General features: G+C 35.6%; 2 protein-coding genes across 2 annotated transcripts; both read right to left on the reverse strand.

Annotated features, from left to right (window-relative positions):
* Positions 1-9484: 9484 nt before the first annotated feature.
* LOC141692554 (uncharacterized) lies at positions 9485-10216 on the reverse strand. The gene has a single exon (XM_074497425.1). The coding sequence runs from the start codon at positions 10158-10160 to the stop codon at positions 9666-9668; it is 495 nt and encodes a 164-aa protein (XP_074353526.1). The 5' UTR covers positions 10161-10216; the 3' UTR covers positions 9485-9665.
* Positions 10217-15284: 5068 nt separating this feature from the next.
* LOC141689504 (uncharacterized) lies at positions 15285-19123 on the reverse strand. Its single transcript, XM_074493816.1, has 2 exons — positions 16037-19123; positions 15285-15835 (listed from the first exon to the last, which is right to left on the reverse strand). The coding sequence occupies exons 1-2, from the start codon at positions 18918-18920 to the stop codon at positions 15327-15329; spliced, it is 3393 nt and encodes a 1130-aa protein (XP_074349917.1). The 5' UTR covers positions 18921-19123; the 3' UTR covers positions 15285-15326.
* Between the last annotated feature and the right edge of the window lie 918 nt (positions 19124-20041).

The following is a 20041-nucleotide window of genomic DNA, read 5'->3' on the forward strand; positions in this document are numbered from 1 at the left end:
TTGTGAACTCCCATTGCACCACCTGTGACCTCCTTAAGGATGGCTAAGGTGATTTTCCTTGCAGGTACAGCTGGATTATGGAGCTATGAGAGAAGAGTGATACACTTGTGAGAATGAGTGTAAACACGAGTGGAGAGAAGAGTGAAACACATGTGAGGTACACTAAAACACAATCACACACTCACAGTGAGGAAGAAAGAGAAACTACTTGTTATTTCTTTTCCAACCAAGTGAAATATGAGAACTCCTTCAGACGACGGCATACATTCCTTCTTTAAGGGGGAGATAGAAGCTTAAGTAATAGTTTGGAGGATTCCTCAACTAAGGGGGAGAAATAGCAGGGAGTAAGAAAAAGATCCTACTTGTACACTACACCACACCATTGTTGTTTCTAACTACGGATCCTATTGTACGGGAGAGGTGGTAAACACAAGGTGATTTTCTGATAAGGGAAGAAGCTGTTAGGGGAGTACCATTGGTTTTTATCTGCGGATCCTATTGTACGGGAGAGGTGGTAAAACGAAGGTGATCTTCTTTAATCAGTTGATTCTCATAGGGGGAGAAGCAAGAGATATGGGCTTCTCAACAGGAAATGTGGTTGTACAAATGAAGATGGAACTACTTGAAGATATGTTCAGTCTAGAGGAACATCTACTTGGAATCTGGAAAATGTTAAATCTCATCCAGAAATTTTCTGCTATTTACTTTGCATGTATGTTTATATCTTTTTCTTATTTGTTAGTTGAGTTATCCTCTAGGTATTTGTGTGTTATTGTCTAACAAACAAATAGGGGGAGATTGTAAGTCATATGTCATAGACCTATTTGTATATTCGAGGATTCAACTCAACTCAAATAAGAATGTAATAAGTAAATAGTGGATCGACCGTCAGAGAGATCTCGCAAAGTAATATCTGTCAAAGGATTCAGAGACAAGGTTCATCTACAGACTTGAGGAATTAATTCACTGGAAGAAGTTCAAGAAATTGATCATGCCTCAGTGATATAAGTCAAGATTGTGGATTTAATCAAGTGACAGAGATCTCGTCAGAGTATCATTAATTACAAGGATTTAATCTGAAGAAAATCAAAGTGTCAGAGTCAAGACATGAAGAAACGTCACGGAAGTTAGTCACTCATGAACCAGACAGTACATCGAGTGTCAACGTTGAAGTGGTGGAATTGATTCATAATTTTCAGTGATTTTCAGAAGATTTGCAGAAGAATGGTTGCTGCTCAAGACTAGAATTAATTCTCTATTAATTAATTGAGTCATCTAATTTAATTAAGAAAATAAATTATATCTGTGAAGAATAATTTATTTATTAATTGAATTAATTGATTAATTAATTCTGAATTAATTCTAGGTATTTTAGGAATTTTCAGAAGTTTAATTGGATTAAACTTAAGCTTTAAATCAGCAAAACAATTGAAAATGAACTAGCATGACAATCAGGATTGTCATACCGATTGTCATGCTAGGCCAAATTCAATTGTTACACCGAAAGTCACTCTAGGAGGGTGATTGTCTTGCTAGTTCATTCTGATTGTCTTGCTAGTTCATTCTGATTGTCTTGCTAGTTCATTCAGATTGTCTTGCTAGTTCATTCAATTGTCCTACCGAAAGTCATACAAGCTTAAAGGATTGTCATTCCAATTCAATTAACTCAGCTGATTGTTTAAATAGAAGCAGAGAAGCAGCAATTGTTTTTTATCTCAATCAAAAACACACAAGTCAAGAACAAAAGCAGCCGCCTCCTGAAACATTTTATTTTCTTCTCTGCTTACATCAAGATCATAATTTCTAGATTGTAATGTTAAATCTAATCCACTAGAAATCTTTATCTTGTTCTTGTGTATCAATCTAGCGGATTAAAATCCCTAGAACTTGATCTCAAATCGCGTTTAGCATTTGATTCTAATTATTGCAAAAATAGAAAAAGTTCATGTCGAATTTATTCTAAATTTGTGATAATTGATTTGAGATTAATACCTTGTAATCGATACAGTTGTTGTAACACATTTCAAGTTTAATAATATTTTTATTTAACTTGAATTTTGTTTCACATTTTTTATTCCGCATTTTATTCGATTATTTGGTAACGTTTGTATTCAACCCCCCTTCTACAAACACATTGGGACCCAACAGATCATCAGTTAAATGAGTACCAGAAGCATCATTAGTATTAGACACAGGGTGAGAAAGAGTATCAGTAAAACAAGTAATATCATATATAGTCTCGGGAGAAAATGAAGGATTAACCAATGAAAATGAACCATTAATTTCATTAGTTTTGGTAACCTCGGTAGTTTGTCTAAAAGGAAAAACATGTTCTTCAAAGTTCAAACAAGACATCCCTACTCAAAAAAATCTGATGTGTAATTAAATCATACAATTTATAACCCTTTTGAGCATACGGATATCCCAAAAAAATGCACTTTTGGCCCGATGAGCTAATTTATTATGAGATTTAACTGCTGCATAACACAAACATCCCATAATTCTTAAATGATCATAATCTGGTGGTTTACGCATCAAAACTTGAAAAGGAATTTGCCAAGATAAAACAGAACTAGGCATTTGGTTAATCAAATAAGTGGCTGTCAACAAACACTCTCCCCAAAACTTAATAGGAAGATTAGCATGAAACTTAAGAGCCCTAGATGTATCCAACAAGTGCCTATGTTTTCGTTCTACTCTACCATTTTGTTGAGGTACTCCCGGAATAGATTTCTGATGAATAATACCTTTAGAAGCAAAAAGTTATCTACAAGTATCTTGAACTTTTTCTGTACCGTTGTCAGTTCTGATGTATTTAACAGGAACATTAAAGTGATTTGTAACATAATTCAAAAATGCAGCCACTATAACAAGAACTTGGGTTTTGTTATGAACCAAATGAGTCCAAGTAGTTCTAGAACAATCATCAAGAATTATGAGAAAATATCTAGCACCTGATAATGTAGGGGATTGATACGGCCCCCACAAGTCAATGTGAATTAATTCAAAACATTCAGAACTAGCAGAATTTGATACAGAAAAAGGCAGCTTATGGTGTTTAGCCAAGACACAGGCTTCACAAGTGTTATCATCCAATATTTTTGAAACAGAGTAAGAAGGTAAATGTTTGAGTTTTGAAAAAGAAACATGACCGAGTCTGGCATGGATTACATCTGATGAAATATTACATGTAGAGTGACAGGCTACAACTTGTCCAGAATTATCTGTTGTAGAAGAAAAACAAGCCTCGATGTTGAACTTATAAAGACCTCTAAGACTTTGTCCAACAACTTTGACCTCATTAGTTGTAAGGTCCTGTAATGAACAACAATTTTGTTCAAATTTTGCAGTCAAATGATTTTGATCTAAAAGTCTTCCAACCAATAAAAGGTTATGATTAAATTCTGGAACATAGAGTACATTATTAAGAGTAATGTAAGGTGTCAAAATGACAGAACCAATGGTGTCAACTGATTTTAGAGTTCCATCCGAAAGAGCTATGTTAAGAGGATGTGATAATTTGTGAGTAGTATCAAAAATATTCAATGTGTAATCCATATGATCACTTGCCCCGGTATCAATAATCCAACTATTTCTATACTGAGAATGAGTTTGAGAAAAATTCACATTGAATGCAGAAACGGTACCTGCAAAGTTCACAAAGGACTAAAAATCCAAGGGAGATGACTGAGAAGTAGAAGTAGAAGGCTGGTTCTGCATCATCTTTAAAATCTCCTGATAAACTGCATTCACCATTTTCTTATCAATGGTCATTCCTTCTGAAGTATGAGAATCACCATCTTGATGTTGTATTGTAGAAAAACCAAGTAAACCAGAAGAGTCTTGTGAATTCACAAAAATATTAGCAGCCATTTTCTAAGTTTTCTTGCCTTTTAGGTCGTTGTACAAATCTGGATATCCCACCAACTTAAAGCATTGGTCCTTAGTATGACCTTTCACTTTGCAATAGTCACAAAACCGTTCATACTTCAGTTTCTTCAGATCTTTATAATCCTTTCTCTGAAATTGAGACTTAGGAGCAGAATTGGAAAGTCTAGAAGTCATAAAAGCACTGATCTAAGAGGCATTACCAACATTGCGAGCTACGGAGTTCCGCTTCTCAATTTGTAACAAGATATGATAAGCCTTGTTAACATTTGGCAAAGGATCCATACTAAGCAAATTATTTCTAACCTGATCATATTCCTTATTCAAACCTGCCATGAACTGGATTAATTTCTTGACATGATCAGCCTCAATCATTTTGTTAAAAACCAAACATGTACATTTCGCCAAAGCACCACAAGAACACACTGGATATGGCTCAAGAACTTGCAACTTGTCCCAAATTTTCTTTATCTTAGCATAATATTCAGAAATAGATTCCTTATTTTGTTGAGTAGACATCGATTTCTTATGAATCTCAGATAGAAGGGGAGCATTTGATTAACCATACCTCTCCTGAATTTCCAACCATAAATGTCTAGCAGATGGACTGAATATAAAACTTTCAGCAATACTTTTCTCCATAGAGTATAAAATCCAACCAGTAACCATGTAGTCATTTCTAGTCCACTTCTTCAAATCTTGATAATCAGATACAGGTTTCGGAATAGTTTCATCAATAAAACCTGATTTATTCTTTGCTCCTAGTGCAAGAAGAACACTACGACTCCAATTGATATAGTTATCACCATTAAACAAAATTTGCCCTAATTGACTGTTGGAGTTATCACCATGAGATAAGAAGTATGGATCATTATAGTTAACAGCGGTACTGAGATTATTTTAAGCAATTTGAGAATTTTCTGGCATGATTATCCGAAATTTAGAAGAAACACTCACTAATCTGAAGTTCTAAACCTGAAACCCTAGCTTCGAGAAAGATGAAATAAAGGAGAAATCAATCAAATTGAAGTTCTAGATTGCGAGATTAGTATGTTTATGTAGAGAAGACAAGTAATTCACAAGAATTTAACAGGAAACGAATATTTATATCTAATCGAGATTAGTCAGAGATTATACGTATATATTCATGTGTATATATCGAAATCGATACTTACAGAGATTGCAAAACAGATCCCTAAACTTTGATATCATGTGAAATCATCGATATCTGATGATTTAACAAGATGAAAAATAAGATCCTGAGAGAAAGTGTTCTCTTCCGTATATTATCCAAAACTCTCTCATAAAAATGAAACACAATGTTTGTTTATATACAACTTTAGCCCGTCTAAATAACTTGCAACTAAACTATGGAATCTAGCAATGAGAGTATTACACGCCAGCCATACTAATTCTAACTATTTACAAAAATATAAATGAACTATTTTACTAACATAGTCTTTAAAGATGCAAGAAAATTTTGACAAATAGAATTATATGGCACTCCTCGTTGAAAAAGGTCTATGTAACTGTTAAGAAATTTATTCAATTAGTCAAGAGACTAGCAAAGTACTGGGCAAATATAAGTAATACAGCGCTAGAGCTAAGCTACACGGTTAGAACTAGAAAAAGAATGCAAGAATGGAAATCATTTTATAAGAACAATGTTACAATAATGCATAATGCTAATTGCTAATACATGCAACTTTCTTTTCCGTAGATTTATTTTGTTTCGTTTTGGGCAGTGGCCTGAGATCCATTTGATGCACGGATCATATCAAATGACTCGTTCTCAGTAAGAACGCCAGTGCTGCATATCACTATTAAACTGCAGATTATCTTAGTGTATATGAAGAGCTAAAATGAAAAGATATGCAATGCAAGACCCACCCGAACTCTTTTTCTTTGCTGGATTTCCGTCCCCCAATATCTTAATCGCACAAGAGGTTATTCTGCATGGCAACAGTGTTAGTGACAAACTAACAATATCTTTGAAACGAAACAAGGGTAATGCAAAATTACTGTCTTCATGCTAGAGATGCACAAAAGGCCCACCGGGCTGGGTTTTGACCGGGCCTTAAAAAGCCCGGGCTTTGACCAGGCCGGGCTTTTCGGGCTTTGACTTTGACCGGGCTGGGCCGGGTCGGGCTTTCCGGAAATGTCAAAGCCCGTTTGGGCCCTCGAAACGGGTCTAACCGGGCTTTTTTTCGGGCCGGATCGGATCGGGCCGGGCTTTTTTCTAATTTAAATCGGATCGAGTATTATTAGAGATTCCGAAGAATACATGTGTTAGCAACTAGATCATCGTAAAAATGTATTAGTTTACATGGAATATTTTATGAAAACATTACTTCGTTGAAAACATTTAAGTTCGGTAAAAAATAAACATGTTTATATAATATATTTTATCATTGTTAGGATAACAATGATATCATTGTTAGGATAACAATGATATCATTGTTAGGATAACAATGATATCCAAATATTCATAACAATGATATCCAAATATATATAGTGTACTTATTATATCTTCTTTCATTATTTATACCACGAAGTATATAAATAATATTATTAATCACAAATATGTAAATATATATATGTTTAAAGTATTATTTATATTTATAGTAAATGTGAATTTATAAATATATAAGAAAATATATTAGAATAATCAGATTATAACCGGGTTTTTTCGGGCTTTTAATCGGGCCGGACCGGACCGAAGCCCGGGCTTTTAACCGGGCCGGGCTTTGCCTAAAAATATAGGGTCCGTCGAGGCCCGAATCCCGGGCTTGACCGGGCCGGGCTTGACCGGGCTTTGACCGGATCGGGCCGGGCTTTGACCGGATCGGGCCGGGCCAGATTTTCGGGCCCGGACTTTTTGTGCATCTCTACTTCATGCTGACAAATCCAGTAATAGGAACGCCTTGTCGTTTGATCAGATCTTCAGCTTCTTCCCTTTTCAAACTGAAGCGCTAAACACAATCTTATTTGAGTTATTTCAGACTAGCTCACATAAAAAACAGTGAGGCATGCAACTATTACTACTACAATTTCTGGCCTTTATAATTATTTGCGTTAAAAGAAACCAACAGCTACTGCCTATTGAGGATAAAGAAACTTAAACTGAAGAAACATGATGGTACTAGCTACAAGTACTCTGCAGAGGCTAGCTAATTGAGAACAAAAAGATTGAGTGATGAGGGGCCAAAACAAATGGAGTGTTGGGAGTGGAGAGGAGAGGAGAGGGGGGTATAGGTAGACATGTAGTGTGATTCTACTTAATTGTAGGTTGAGCAAACGTACTAACTAATCATAATGAATGTCAATCAAGGTCAGAAAAGATTGGGGGTGTGCCATCTGATCTTTTTGGTACATTGCCTGGACGACAGACACATGTTCTTGACAGAACTGGAAAGGCTCAGCTCATCAACAATAACCACTTTCAACCTGAAAAGCATATTGATGAGACATCGAAGCTGCTTCAAAGCCTTTGAGCCTCTGCCATTCCAAGTAATTTGATTTTGTCATCTTAGAATATTGCTTACTCCGGTACAATCTATATAAATATATATCTGTAATTCAAAATGCAGTAACAAATACGATGTAATACTCGTACACGAGTATAAAATCATTCCAAAGGAAAACTAATACAAATCCAGGGGCATACCCCGAGAGCAAGAAGACAAAATAAATGAGAAAATACCTGCTCAACTAAGAACCAGCTACTCAGACTCTAAAAACAACTAAGGGTAACAAGATAGGCACTAGTACAGGGGCAGTAATTAGAATATTATCTAGTGCAGTCGCTACCTGAAATCTCTTGTTTGAAAACACCTTTTCTCTCCAAGAATCATACATAGATAGTGTAGGGAAACAGAGTAAGATGTTAAACATACTGGTGACTGTTTCCCAATTATGGCACTCGGGACCTTCGATTTATACTTCTTTGTCCATGACAATGAAGGATGCTCAGTACATTGAGATTTTTTCTTGGCTGGAGAGATACCCTTGGACCAACCGTTATTTATTGAGAGATACCCTTGGACCAACCGTTATTTATTGAGTTCTTTACCGGTGAATTCCTGGCTTGCACTTCTACAAAATAAATATAGAACGTTACATTTTAACTCCTAAAGACCAAAGATGAGATGCACCACTTAAAAAGAAAAGCAACAATGGGAACTCAGATAAAGCATACCTTCTATTTTAATCTTAATTTTAGAAACAAAGACTTATTATTATCTAGCTTTTCTTTTAATCTTACACTCAAAGTGACAAGCCCTCGTAAAAGCCAATAAAAAAACTCAGTCTTTCGTGCTCAAGCTAAGCAATAAGGGTAAAACTAGAGTAAGAATTTAAACCTTTCTATAAGAAAGGAGTTATAATATTGCAAAATGCTAATTTCCGATTTCTGAGGACTGTTTTTGGAGTAGATGCAATTGTCTTTTCCATAGATTTCTTTGTTTCATTTTGGCCAGTGGCCTGAGATCGATTTGATGCACGGATCATATGAAATAACCCATCCTCTATAAGAAAGTCCATGCTGCCCATCATTATTGTTATCACAATCTGCGATTAATACATATAATATAAGTTCGTGCGAATAACATAAATCATCAAAAAAAATATGAAGGAGAAGTTCTCCAGTCCTGTCTCCACTATTAAGACTCTCACCATATATGTGAGTCATTAGCCTCTCGTGATAAAACGAGAAGATGGCGATATTACGCGAACAACACATTCGACGAACTAGAACGTGTGCGCTACTTCACGCGTGATTAATTAAAACTAGAGTTTCACGCGTGATTAATTAAAACTATACTTACTTATGTACTTGCTTAAAGAGAATGAAGAGTAATTTGTTGTTGCGATAAAAGCCTATTTAGCCCCAAGTTATATACAGTCAAACAGGCCTAAGTTGTAATTTTGGCCATTATTTTCCCAGGTCCGCTTAAGCTGACTTCTCTGTTTATCAACACTGTTTACTACTCTTTACACTTTTGTCTATGCATCGACCTCATGGTAGTATTTAGGGCCCAATAAAATTACTGATACATGACCAAAATCGAATTATTAAATTTAAGAATGACAAAAACCTCCCCCGCTTAGCTCAATGAGAACGGAACTTAGATGTACCACTTCAAGTTCAGGTGAATGCAGGTTAAAGTAGGAGGTCATGGCGGTGAAATTCTCGAGGATTAGTCATTGTTTGTGTAAATTTTGCGGACATGAAAGTAAAAAAAAAAAAAAAAAGAAGACAAAAGACAAAAAACCAGTCTCATTTTGATTAATTGGACCGAACTCCAATCAGGAAAGTGGATTATAAACCACTACATAATGGTGGATTTTCACAGTAGTCTTATAGTAATTGCATTTTAGAAGGATTTTTTTTAATTTTAATACAGCTTGCAACTTATTGATGAACTTCAGTTGGAGCCTGGAAGCAACTAGGAGTGAATGAGAGAGCTGAGACAATCAGGGTGCATTTAGATCTTGGGTCCTTAACGTTTTAAACGAATATCATCACCATTCATGTCAATGGTGGTTTTCTATATTTTATGTAATATCCATGCTGATTTTCTTGGCCAATCTTAAATTCAGCATTCCAAAACTTTTATTATTTCAGGCTAACAGACTATTACAAATTATCACAACAGAAAGCGAAAGCAAACAAAGCTAGAAACGCTTGATCTGCAAACAACTGGTTACCCTAAATTACAATACTACACAAACCCTAATCCCATGCAGTGCATGGTACTTAGCTAGTTATTTAAGCCTTAGGGATATCCACCACCACCAACTGCCGGATACCCACCACCACCACCAACAGCCGGATATCCACCACCACCACCAACTGCCGGATCTCCACCACTCGGTAACCCTCCTCCCCCAGCAGCCGGAACGCCTCCAACTCCCGGCAAACCACCACCACCTCCACCACTAGGCATTGTACCAATACCACCACCAATACCAGTTCCAAAAGCTGGCAGACCGCCACCTGCACTTGGCATTGTGCCAATACCACCCCCAACGCCAGCTAGGCCAGTCATTCCACCAATATCTGCACCGGTGCCTACACCGCCTCCAACTCCTCCGAAAGGTAGGCCATTGTTGCCCACGCCGTTATAAGATCCCAAACCACCAAAGTTGACAACATTTTTTTGGTCATTAAGACCATTTTTAGGAATGTCTCTAGCAGCACAAGTCATGTCAACATAATTTGCTACAAGAGCAACAAATAGTAACATGAAGCTTGAAACCCACTTTGCCATCTTATCTCACTTTCTTTCAAGTTGTTATTAGAGCTAGATATGGTATATGTTGTGGTAGCAGAATCCTTTCTTTTATAGGCTGAGGATTGGAGAAGTAGGGCACATCTTGTAGCATTCACTTGATGTTCGACAGCATTTATTTCACGGTTAGGTGGCCTTAATAATTTTGGTAGCGATCGATATATATATGAACTATCGATTTTACCGCACAGCATGCACATGTTCGTAGTAATTGTTTCTGTAGTAACGTAGGCAGAGGCGGATCCTCGGGGCAAGGGGTCACCCCCTTAAATTTTTTTTGTTTAGGTAAATATGTATATGCAAATTATATAAAAATTAAAAATGATCCGCTTAATTTTAACAAAAAAAAAATTCCCCTATTTATAGTTTTTTATGTCAAAAGTCTTTTCATTAGAGCAACATTTATAAGTGAAAATTATAAATTTTTTGTTTTAAAAAATTATGAGTTACAAGTGAAAGTAGAAGTTAGAAATATATGACAAAAAATGATAAAAATAGATATTGAACGAGTATTTCTAGTTAAACCACTTTAATACCATTAATTTTGATTTTGATAGAATTACAATGAAGTTAATATGAAGTTGATTTCTGACCTATCATGTTTTAATCCACATATTTCTTTATTAGTTTTTGATTAAAATCCTATTCTTCAGAATTTGATCAAATACGTCTTCTAATCACTTGGAGATCATCTTTTTAACTATATAGTTTACACAAGTCCAACCTCGTTTAGTTAAACAAGTCTAAACGAGTCGAGATGACTCGTTTAGTTAAACGAGTCTAAACCTCTGTCAAACCCGACTCGTTAATTTTCACGAGTCAAGCCGGCTCATTTAGCTAAACGAGTCAGTTTTAATGAGATGGGCGTGCCGGCTCGTTCAATTTTACACTAAATTGAGCCTAAAATGCTACCCAAATTCGGTTCTTTAATTTCACGAGTCGAGTTGAGCCGACTAGTTTAATTAAACGAGCTGAAACCTCTACCCGGACTCAAGCTTGTTTACGAAACAATCCGAGCCAAGCCCAGTAAAATGTGTTCGAGTCGGGCGAGCTCGCGAGCTGCCCGAATCGTATTACAGCGGATATTGAATATCTTTGTTGGTAAAATTATCAGTGTATCTAATGATTGCAACTGCAACAATTAAGAGAGGATTTTCAACCGAAAATATTCTCAATAATCTAATATATAAGATCATATTTTTGTTTTTTTTTCGAGCCGAGCTCGAGTTTATTTCTAGCTGAACTCGAGCACAACATGCCAATGCTCGGCTTGAGCTCCTTAAAAAAATTTCCGACCCCCCTTATATTCAAAACTGGATCCGCCAGTGAATGTAGGTGTTTTTGCATTATAAAATGTACTGTATTACAAATAATAGTGACCAGCGTTTGGGGGGGTGTCCAGGACTCTATGGTATCTTTACATTTTCCGTCCGTACTCACCATTCTAACACTGCAGAGGAAACAGGGCTTTATCGAAGCTAGAATGCCTACTGCGTTTTTGTTACTTACAATCAAATGACGGTATGTAAAGTCGATTGTAGGTGAACAATATATGGGCCATGGTTGATGACGTGGTATTTCCATGTCATCCGACTCCACACACGTGGCATTTATCTTCCATAAAGCATGGTTTGTCACGTTAGGTAGCATCCTTACACGTTGCATTGACACGTGGACTAAGTCTTAAGTCAATCAACATGAATTGCAACCAGAAAAACAAACATTTATCATATTAAAAACAACCGATATGAGTTGGTCATTTTTCACTAAAGATCAATTCCTATTGAAGAATGACCAAATTCGTTGATAAATGTCATGTTTCTTGTAGTAGTGTAAAAGGAGAATAAATCCCCGTTAATTGTTATGAACAATGTTACTGATACTGATTTTGAGAAAAATGAATTAAGTTTTGTGCATGTCAATAAACTACTGTATTTACGACGGATGTGTCTTAAAAATGATTTAATAATTTATTTTTTCCGTGTGCGACGGAACGGTTATGATGCTGCAGGCATGTGCATGACAGCTTGAACTGTCCGGCTTGAAGTTGAGGAAGTATATGTGAAGTAGTTAGCCAGAGGTAGCTGTGAATTGGGTGAAAACTAAATGCAAATTGGTCAGATAGTCTGCAGTTTCCACTACTGCTGCTGCTGTAAAAATTGTCATAAATTCTTTCTCTGCAATCTCTGCAACCTCAACTAAATGACTGTTTTTTTAGTGTTTTTCCCTTGTGTGCTTAATTATATAGTTAAAATTTAGTGTTTGTTTAAGATATATAGAACTATCTACAGTTGTCTGTGAATAACTTAGATTTTTCTGGTTCATAGGACTTAACTGAGCTGAGGATGCACCATGTAATTGTGGGTCTGATTTGGTGCCAGTTTGGGATTCCATTTTTCTCATCATAAATGGGCTAAAGCTTGGCAAATTTTGAAAATGATCATATATTGGACTGAAATGACAAAAAACAGAAAGTCAATTGATAGATTTGTTCAGTACTCCATTTCATGATAATTGATTAAATGTTTTTTGCTTATTATTTCATGTGTTTTAAATGTACAGTTAAATAATTATTTTTTAATTAAAATATATATGTTATATTTTATATTTATGTATTAAAAATATTCATTATTCTTGTTTTTAAATTTTCTATTTTTAATTTTATATTCTTTCAAAATATTAATTCACGTAATTTGTAACTTACATTTTAATTTTGTTTGAAAAAAGTTTATAACTTATAAATTACAGTATAATTTACCAAAAACATTATTAATTTATAAGCAACATATACATAAATTTATCCAAACACCTAAATAACTTATAAGTTACGATGTTCATATGTGACGGCTGATTTTAAATTATAAGTTATATTTTTTAATAAATCCCAAACAGCCCCTTGATCTAGCTTATAGGCGCACATTTGAAATATAGGAACCTAAAGGTTGTAAACATTTTCTCTTACAAATAATTGGAATTTGAGCAGCTAATGAAAGAAGTTTTAAGTAATAATTAAGGTTGGAAATCACTTAAATATACAACTTCCTATCTCGAGTAACCTATAACGAAAAACTCTGTGAGAGAGAATATGAGGATCGAACTTGAGTTGATTTTTACACTCAAGAATCAAGAATTACGCCGTTCGCCGTTGGTGGTTGCCTCTCAACCTAAGCATTGGGTTATTGCTATATGCATCCAGCCACATGTACCCCATAGTTAAGTGTTGAATTACTGCAATTTTCCGGTAACAACTGCAAAATAAGGCGTGCACTCTGGTTATTACTAAAGCACTAGTAGAGAGTTATACCAAAAAAAAGACACAACCATTATAATGCTTAAAAATGCCATCTTCCACGGTTTACTTCTTTTTATTGTTCTCTGGTTCTTAACAAAAAGTTTCGTTGCATCTAGTTGATTAAAATTTGATGAAGTACAGAAAGTGACTAGAGAAAACAGAAGAGATAGTTTATGAGTAAATATAATAAAATGGCAAGCATGGCTCTTCGAACCGGCCTTGCAACAGTGGAGTTGAGAGACTTTTGTTGGTTTTGCTCCAATTAACACAAATGCATTACGCTCGAATATATATTGCATTTGATACCAAGCCAAACCAAACATACTTCTTACGTGGAATTAGTTTTAAAGAAGTTTAAGATATACTAGGCGTAGGCGACTAGGCATTACTTCTTACGTGGAGGATTACAGGTAGTGTACAGACTTATAGTTTCGTTAAAATTTAATGAAGGTGGCTAAGAAAGCAAAAGATGCAGCTGAATAAGGAAAGGATGTTGCAGAAGAAATAGCTGGGAAAGCTAAAGAAACTGCTGGAGAAGCATGGGATTCAATTAACAAAAACATTCTTATAATTAAAGAAAATCTTTCTGACGTTGACGACTTGGAGGAGGAATATCCAGAAAAAATCAAGAAACAAGCTGAAAATCTAAAAGAGATTCTGAAAGACTGCCGATACAAAATTACAAACGACCGGAAACTCACTTGTTTAGAATTTGATTGCATGTTTCTTATTAATTATGTAAAATTTCTTTTTACACTTATGATTTTTGATCTAAACAAGTTTGCAAATTATTCATATTGAGGTGCATTCCATGCTTTGTCCATGAGGTGCATTCCAAAAATTACATTATAAGCCTCTTCTCCTTGTTTTCATCTGTATTACACAGTGAAATTAAAAGGATAACAGAGACATACTGTCAAAATACTGTCTATCTTTTTCAGAGAACTGAAAGAGCAATAGCAGAGACTGATCACAAACTTAAAAATCTACAACTGATAGATCATTGTTATCTACTCGAGAAACACTTTTGAATTAGAGAGCAAGAAGAGTCCAGCAGTGATGATGCAGAGAAGCTTGAGTTGTTGCTTTTCGAGTACAAGCATTGTCTTGCAAAGCTAAAGAAACTGCTGGTGAAGCATGGGCACTACTAGAAAAACTGCCTTGGACATCGGCTATATAGTGATGTCTATTTAAAACTGAATCGATGTCTTTTTGATTATCAAAAACACTCGTAAAAACTTGTTGATGACTCGAAGGAGGAATATCCAGAGAAAATCAAGAAACAAGCTGAAGAACTAAAAAAATTCCTGAAAGACTGCTGATACAAAATTACAAACGAGCGGAACACTTGTTTAGAATTTGAACATCGACTATAAATTGATGTCTATTAAAAACTGAACCGATGTCTTTTTGATTATCAAAAACACTCGTAAAATTAAAGAAAATATTTTTGGTGTTGTTGATGACGCGAAGGAGGAATATCCAGAAAAAATCAAGAAACAAGCTGAAGAACTCAAAAAAATCCTGAAAGACTGATGATACAAAATTACAAACGAGCGGAACACTTGTTTAGAATTTGATTGCTTGTTTCTTATTTATTATCTAAAATTTCTTTTTACACTTATGAGTTTGGATCTATACAAGGTTGCAAATTATTCATATTGAGGTGCATTCCAGCTTTGTAAATGAGTGGCAATGGCATGAGCTTTTTAAGTAAACAGTTTGAATTAACTTTTAATCTGCATTACGCAGTAAAATTAAAAGGAAAACTTAATGTCAAAATACTATATATTATTTTTAGAGAACTAAAACAGAAACATCGGAGAATGATTACAATTTTAAAAATCTACAACTTAATTTAGAAACACTTTTGAATTAGAGCAAGAAGAGTCCAGCAGTGATGATGCAGAGAAGCTTGAATTGTTGCTTTTCGAGTACAAGCATTGTCTTGGTGTAGAAGATGGTCCTTCATTACCACCGTTATTGATCATTTGTCCTTCACTCGAAGCAGATTCCTTAAGAATCATGTCGATTTTTGCTCCATCTTCGCGATCTTGTCTAATCTCTTTAAGCATTGCTGCAACATCTTTCATTGTAGGCCTATCATCTGGAGAATGATTGACACAAAGCAAAGCCACTCCTAGAGTCTGCATTATTTCCTCATTTTCGGAGTCCGGCTTACCTTGTAAACATCTGTCTAACACTTCTATATTGCCTCTTCTTTGCTTCACAAAATCTACAATGTGCAGCCCATCCGGAATGGTAGGATCAATTGGTTGTTTTCCTGTCAATATCTCTAACATGACGACTCCATAACTGTAGACGTCACTCTTTTCTGTTATCTTCATCATGTAACCATATTCTGAAACAAACATACAAAGCATCAAGTCCATACTACAATGATCTGAAAGGCTTAGCCTAACAGATAGCCTACTCCTCTTTGTCATGATAGGCCAGGGTTTTAAATGATCGGTAGAGGCATGTTGTGAGTATTTAAATTATCAACTTCAAATTTTAATTTTTTTATGGAAAATGCTAAGAAAGTAATGAAAATGAAACTAACCTGGAGCAATATATCCATAAGAACCTGCAAGAGTCGTTGAAGATCGAACACAGTCATCATCACTAACAAGTTTGGCAAGGCCAAAATCAGCAATGTAAGGTTCAAACTCAAGACCGATAAGAATGTTATTGGCCTTTATATCCCTGTGAACAATTGGAGGGACACAGTCATGGTGCAAGTAGGCTATCCCCTGAGCTGCTCCTAAAATTATACGATACCTTGTATCCCACTCCAAGTTGCAACCTTTTCTTTCATGAAGTAGACTCCCTAAGCTCCCGTTAGGCATGTATTCGTACATAAGCAATCTTGTGTCCTGGTTCCAGCAACAACCTAAGAATTTGACAATGTTCTTGTGTCTGATTGAGCCTAGTGTTTTTATCTCAGTAGAAAAAGAATCACGAACCCCTCTACTAACTTGAACATTGTCCTTTGGACAGTATCTGGGTGTTACTGTAGTAGGCCACAATTTTTTCACAGCAATGACCTCGCCATTTTGAAGTTGAGCACGATAAACGATCCCTGAACAGCCCTTTCCAATCACATTGGACTCAACTAGACATCTCAACATCTGATCAACTGCAAAATTAAGCTTTTGGAAGGGGGTGAAATGCCAGGGAAATGAACTCCCTCTTCCCATTTCAGAATTACTCTCATCTGTTTCAACCTTTTGAACCCTTAAAACTGCTAGGGCGCCAAGAATCACCAATGCCACAGTTATCAAAACTAGAAAGGCTATTGCAAGTTTAAGCCTTGTCGATCTCCTGGAATTCTTCTGCCTTGAAAGCCCCATACCAGGGTCATTGCTCGAGAAGCATGACTCGTGACCCCTTGAACATAAGCCTTTGTTTCCAGCTAATTCTGATCCGGATAACTGCCTAAAAACCTTGTTGTCCGGAAGATAACCAGTGAAATTGTTGTAGGAAACATTCAAAGACACAAGATTAACTAGTCCGGAAAGTGCTGCTAGTTCTCCACTGAAATCGTTATGTGAAAGATCTAGTACAGAAAGCTTGTTAAGACCAGAAACTTGAGGTGGGATTTCACCAGTTAATTCGTTCCAGCTTAAATTTAAAGCAATACTAAGCGACTCAATATTAAACAGCTCAACTGGGATGTTTCCGGAGAGACCATTGCTACTAAGATCAAGCAATTGCAAATTTGAACATTGTCCTAATGATGAAGGGATCGAGCCAGAGAAATAATTCTTAGCAAGTACCAGCCTATCAAGCGAATCAAGTTGCCCGAAATTCCCTGGAATCGGACCTTTAAACTGATTCATTGAAAGATCCAATACTTGAAGCTCAATGAGAAAAGATATTGTGCTAGGCAGGGAGCCTCCAAGACTATTATTGCTCAAATTTAGCATCTGCAATTGTGTGCATTTACCAATCTCATCTGGCACTGGCCCTGTAAGTTGATTTTCGGAGAGGTCAAGAAAACTGATGCTATCAAGTAAGCCAATTTCCTTGGGAATTTCTCCACTGATTTTATTACCAACAAGCCGAAGACGAACAAGGGAGCTACAACTACCTATCTCTGGTGGGATAGAACCCGCAATTTTATTCGAAATTAATAGAATTTTTGTGAGATTTTGTAGTTGAAATAGACCAGGAGGCAAGTTACCAGTAAGAGAGTTATGAGATAAGTCTAGAGCTTGGAGGCTTTTGAGACCAGCCAATGATGAAGGTATAATGCCTTCAAGCTTGTTTTGCCAAGCAAAGAAAACTGCCAGCTCTTCCAGAGTCCCTAACTCCGAGGGAATCGAACCCGATAACTGATTGGTATCAACCTGTAACTGTACCAAGTTTGTAGCATTTGAAAGAAGTGATGGAATGGAACCAGAGATATTATTGTTACTCAGCATCAGTTCTTGCATATTTGTAAGATTACCAAATGAATCAGGAATGCTGCCGGATAAAAAGTTTAAAGAAAGATCAATTATCCTCAAGCTTTTGCAGTTGCCAATGTCATTTGGAATACCCCCAATAAGATTATTTTGCCAAAGCAACATTTTTTCTAACTTTTGAAGCTGGCCTAATTCTTTAGGAAGTGAGCCCGAGAGATCATTTTCATACAAATACAAGTCAATTAGCTCAGAACAATTACCTAGTTCGTAAGGTATCTCTCCTGATAACAATGTAGTATAAACTGACAATGTCTGAAGATTTCGTAGTTTACCCAATGAAGCTGGAATTGAGCCAGAAATCTTAGTATCCGCGAGGCCTAAAACAATCAAGTTTTGACAGTTTCCAAGCTCTTCTGGTATTTTCCCTTCTATTTCTTTGTTCCCTCCAGCCCTTAAAGATTCCAGCTTCAAAAGATTCCCAAGCTCAACTGGAAGAACCCCACTTAACTGATTATCAAAAATCACAAGATTCTTGAGACTGCTACAATTTCCAATCTCCACAGGAATCTTCCCACTTAATTGATTAGAGTCCAGCAACAAGTCCTCCAAGTTTTGAAGCTGACCAATGGAACTTGGAATACTACCAACAAAACTATTTGAACTAACATCAAGTGAAACAAGTGAAGAGCAATCACCTATTTCAACTGGTATTGTTCCAGTAAGATTAGCTCCAGAAATAGTAAGTTTTTCAAGAAAATGAAGTGAAGACAAATCACTTGGGAAGGGAAGAGAAAGCTGAATGGACTGTATATTAATTTGAGTAACAAAGTTTTGGGATGAACAAGTGACAAAGGACCAATTACAAGGACTTGAATCCAAAGGATTCCAATTTGCAAATGCTGCATTTTTTGAAGGAGACTTGGCAAGCCAAGAAAGTAACACAGAAACTTCATTGTTTTGTGCAAATGAAACAGAACATTGTAATACAACAGTGAGTAAAAAGAGGTGATAACAAGCCTTCAACATTGACATTGGCATTTGCAATAACCTCAAAATCACAAACTACTCTTCTCTAAAATTTTTGCATTGGGGCTCTCTATAATTCTGTATATCTACACTCACTTCATTCATAAGTAATGTTCCTCCAGCTTATAGGACTACTATACTACTAGCTCTCAGTTGGTAACCTAAGTTATATAATATAAAAAATTATTATTATTTTTTTGAAAGAAGTGATAAAAATTCACAACTCACATTATCTCCACCATCTTTGCCTCGGGGTTATGTGTTGTGTGCTTTCCTTTATTTTATAAAACTGTTTTCTTCATGTACTATTAAAATTTCAAATGAACATTTTACAGTAGCATGCATGTGTTCTTGCATGGTTTTCCTCAAATTACTCAGTACTAGTGTTGGTTTTTCCTTATTGGTAACTGGGCCTTGAGCTTTGAATTCATCACAAGGTTTGTTAGCAGTACATTTCATAATCCTCCCATCTTTCTAAAACAGTTAAAATATTCCCTAAAACAGGGGACTGAGCTGGTAAGAGTTGGTAAGACATAAGCTGCGCTTTCAAATTTTTCGAGCTTTACTTTGAGTGAGATGTTATTAAATTTAATTCGATTTTACCATAATGAGTCATCTTTTTTTTACGCTTTATATATTTTTCGAGATTTTTTAGTTGATTCTAAGATGAACATGTGTTTACTTTTATGATTAAGAGAATTTTTAGATTAAAGAGAAGGGATTGATTGTAGTAAGTGAGTTTGGCTTCATATTCAAGCTAGTGCATATGATTTCCGACAGTTTGAAACATTAACTTCAAATTTGAGGTTAAAACATGTGAAGTCTAGACTCTGTTTTGAGCAAGGAATCTTAAATTTTACAGGAGTACTCATTTATAATGAATTTATTTGAGATCAATTTAAGAATTTTTACTGCAAAATCACTGGAACATATTACATAAGTTGGCATTAAAATTTTCTAATAGTTAAACACACTTACATATCCACCACCGAACCTTAAGTAAAATTATTCTTATTTTTTTACAATTTTCAGCTGAATCAATGTATATGTGTGTGTGTTTATATATTACCTAGCTTATAATTTGCTAGCTAGATCAATTCCAACAGAAATTGACATATTTTCAAATTTGAATG

This window comes from Apium graveolens, chromosome 10 (assembly GCF_009905375.1).
Source record: "Apium graveolens cultivar Ventura chromosome 10, ASM990537v1, whole genome shotgun sequence".
Lineage (NCBI taxonomy): Eukaryota > Viridiplantae > Streptophyta > Magnoliopsida > Apiales > Apiaceae > Apium > Apium graveolens.